The sequence below is a fragment of the Lactuca virosa genome, chromosome 7, assembly GCF_052849685.1.
Source record: "Lactuca virosa cultivar CGN04683 chromosome 7, Lactuca_virosa_CGN04683_v6, whole genome shotgun sequence".
Taxonomy (NCBI): Eukaryota; Viridiplantae; Streptophyta; class Magnoliopsida; order Asterales; family Asteraceae; genus Lactuca; species Lactuca virosa.
This window is the reverse complement of record NC_136432.1, coordinates 170,622,226-170,624,362: the sequence shown is the minus strand read 5'-3', so window position 1 is coordinate 170,624,362 and position 2,137 is coordinate 170,622,226. Positions and strand designations below refer to the sequence as shown.

Genomic DNA, 2,137 nt, shown 5'->3' with positions numbered 1-2,137 from the left:
TCCTCGAGTCAAAAACTCCCCACAACCTCAAAGGTATACAAGAGATCAATGGTCGAATAACGACATTAGGAAGATTTGTTGCTAAGTCAGCAGAAAATACGCTTCCCCTATACCAAGCCCTCAAAGGGTGCTTAGATAAAAAGAAATTCAAATGGACAAAAAGAGAAGACAAAGCATTACAACGACTAAAAGATGCCTTACACCATCTACCGGCCCTCGCTTGCCCGCTACCAGGAGAAACGCTACAGATGTACCTAGCAGCATCGGAAGAAGCTATCTCCTCCGTGTTGGTGGTGGAAAGGGAAGGAAAATAGGTCCCTATCCACTTTGTAAGTAGGGCCTTTCAAGGGCCATAGGTTAATTACCCAGTCTTAGAGAAACTGGCCCCCCGCCCTAGTATATGCTGCCAAGCGGCTACGACGGTTTTTCCAAGCTCACAAGATGGATGTCCTAACCAGCTACCCGATAAAGCAAGTTCTGATAAGGCCGGAAAAGACTGGACGCATGGCCAAGTGGGCTATAGAATTAGGCGAACACGATATCAATTACCACCCCAAGACTAGCATCAAGGCCCAGGCCCTTGCAGATTTCCTAGTCGAAATCCGAGATACTATCAAGGGAACACCAACAACAATCTTCGTCGATCCATTGGAGCCTGAAGCCAACAAAGAGCTTTGGAAATTATACACCAACGACACAGCAAGTAACGAAGGCTCAGGTGCAGGCCTGATCCTTCAAAGCCCCAAAGGAAAAGAAATCACTTACGCACTGCGATTCGATTTCCAAATATTTAATAATGAAGCAGAATATGAGGTACTCCTAGCAAGCCTGAGGTTAGCAACGGAGGTTGGTGCAAAGCAATTAGTAGCTCTCAGTGATTCGTTACTCATCATGAACAAAATAAACGGAACATATGAAGCCAAAGATCCAAGGATGCAGAAAAACCTAGATGCAGTCCGCAGCTTAACAAGCACGTTTAATAACTTTTCAGTAAAGCAAATCTCCTGTGGAAAAAATGCGAGGGCGGACGCTCACAGCAAGCTAGCCTAAACTTCCTTTATCACCTAACAAAGAAAGTGTTAGTCGAAGTGCTCCTAGAGAGAAGCATTGATAACCAAAAGGTTAATATAGTCTCAACTACCCCAGAATGGACCAAAACATACGTCGATTACGTGCGCCACGGTGTACTCCCAGACGACTCGGCATAAGTGAGAAAAGTCAAGGTCAGGGCGTCACATTTCGAAATTAGAGACAACCAACTGTATCAAAGAGGGTATTTAAGCCCATGGCTAAAGTGCATCTCTAAGACAGAAGGACAAGTACTCCTGGAGGAAAGTCATTCCGGAGACACAGCAGTGCACGAAGGGGCTCGAGCACTCACAGGAAAAATAATCCATCTAGGAGTATATTGGCCAGACATATACAATGAGGCAGTAGCCCTAACCAAAAAATGTAAAGAATGCCAGACATTCGCTCCTTTCCAGAATCAACCGGCCATGTCGTTGACCAGCATCACCAGCCCCTGGCCCTTTCATCAGTGGGGGATTGACATAGTGGGACCATTTCCACCAGCGCTAGGGGGTGTGAAATTCTTGTTAGTTGTTGTGGATTATTTTACAAAGTGGATAGAGGTGGAACCGCTGGCCACCGTCTCGGGAGAGCAAATGATAAAGTTCATGACCAAAAATATATTGGCTCGCTTTGGCACACCCAAAGTTCTCATAAGTGACAATGGCACACAATTTGAAGGGAGCCATTTCAAGGAGTGGTGTGAAAGCAAGAAGATCCACCGTCGGTTCACGTCTGTGGTGCACCCTCAGGCCAATGGACAAATCGAGATATCAAACAAAACCATAATTAATGGTTTAAAGAAAAGGTTAATTAGATCAAAGTATGCCTGGGTAGACTAGCTCCCGACGGTGCTGTGGTCATATCGTACCACCGCAAGGTCGAGCACAGGAGAAACGCCATTTAGCCTTACCTATGGGACGGAAGCAGTCCTTCCATTGGAAATAGTAGTTGGCTCACTGTGAACAGAGAGCTTTGAGGAAGCAGCCAATGAAATAGGGTGACGCCTGGACTTAGACATGCTAGATGGAAAATACAAGGTTGCACAAATGCGCCAAGCATTGTACAA

At 45.8% G+C, this 2,137-nt stretch overlaps 1 protein-coding gene across 1 annotated transcript; it reads left to right on the top strand.

Annotated features, from left to right (window-relative positions):
- The first annotated feature begins 441 nt into the window (after positions 1-441).
- On the top strand, positions 442-1,050 carry LOC145127309 (uncharacterized). The gene has a single exon (XM_079062525.1). It carries the CDS (start codon positions 442-444, stop codon positions 1,048-1,050), a length of 609 nt encoding a protein of 202 aa, XP_078918651.1.
- The last annotated feature ends 1,087 nt before the right edge of the window (positions 1,051-2,137 follow it).

What these genes read in the sequence shown, in the direction of transcription:
- LOC145127309 (XM_079062525.1), top strand. Translation starts at nt 442, where the DNA reads ATGGATGTCCTAACCAGCTACCCGATAAAGCAAGTTCTGATAAGGCCG.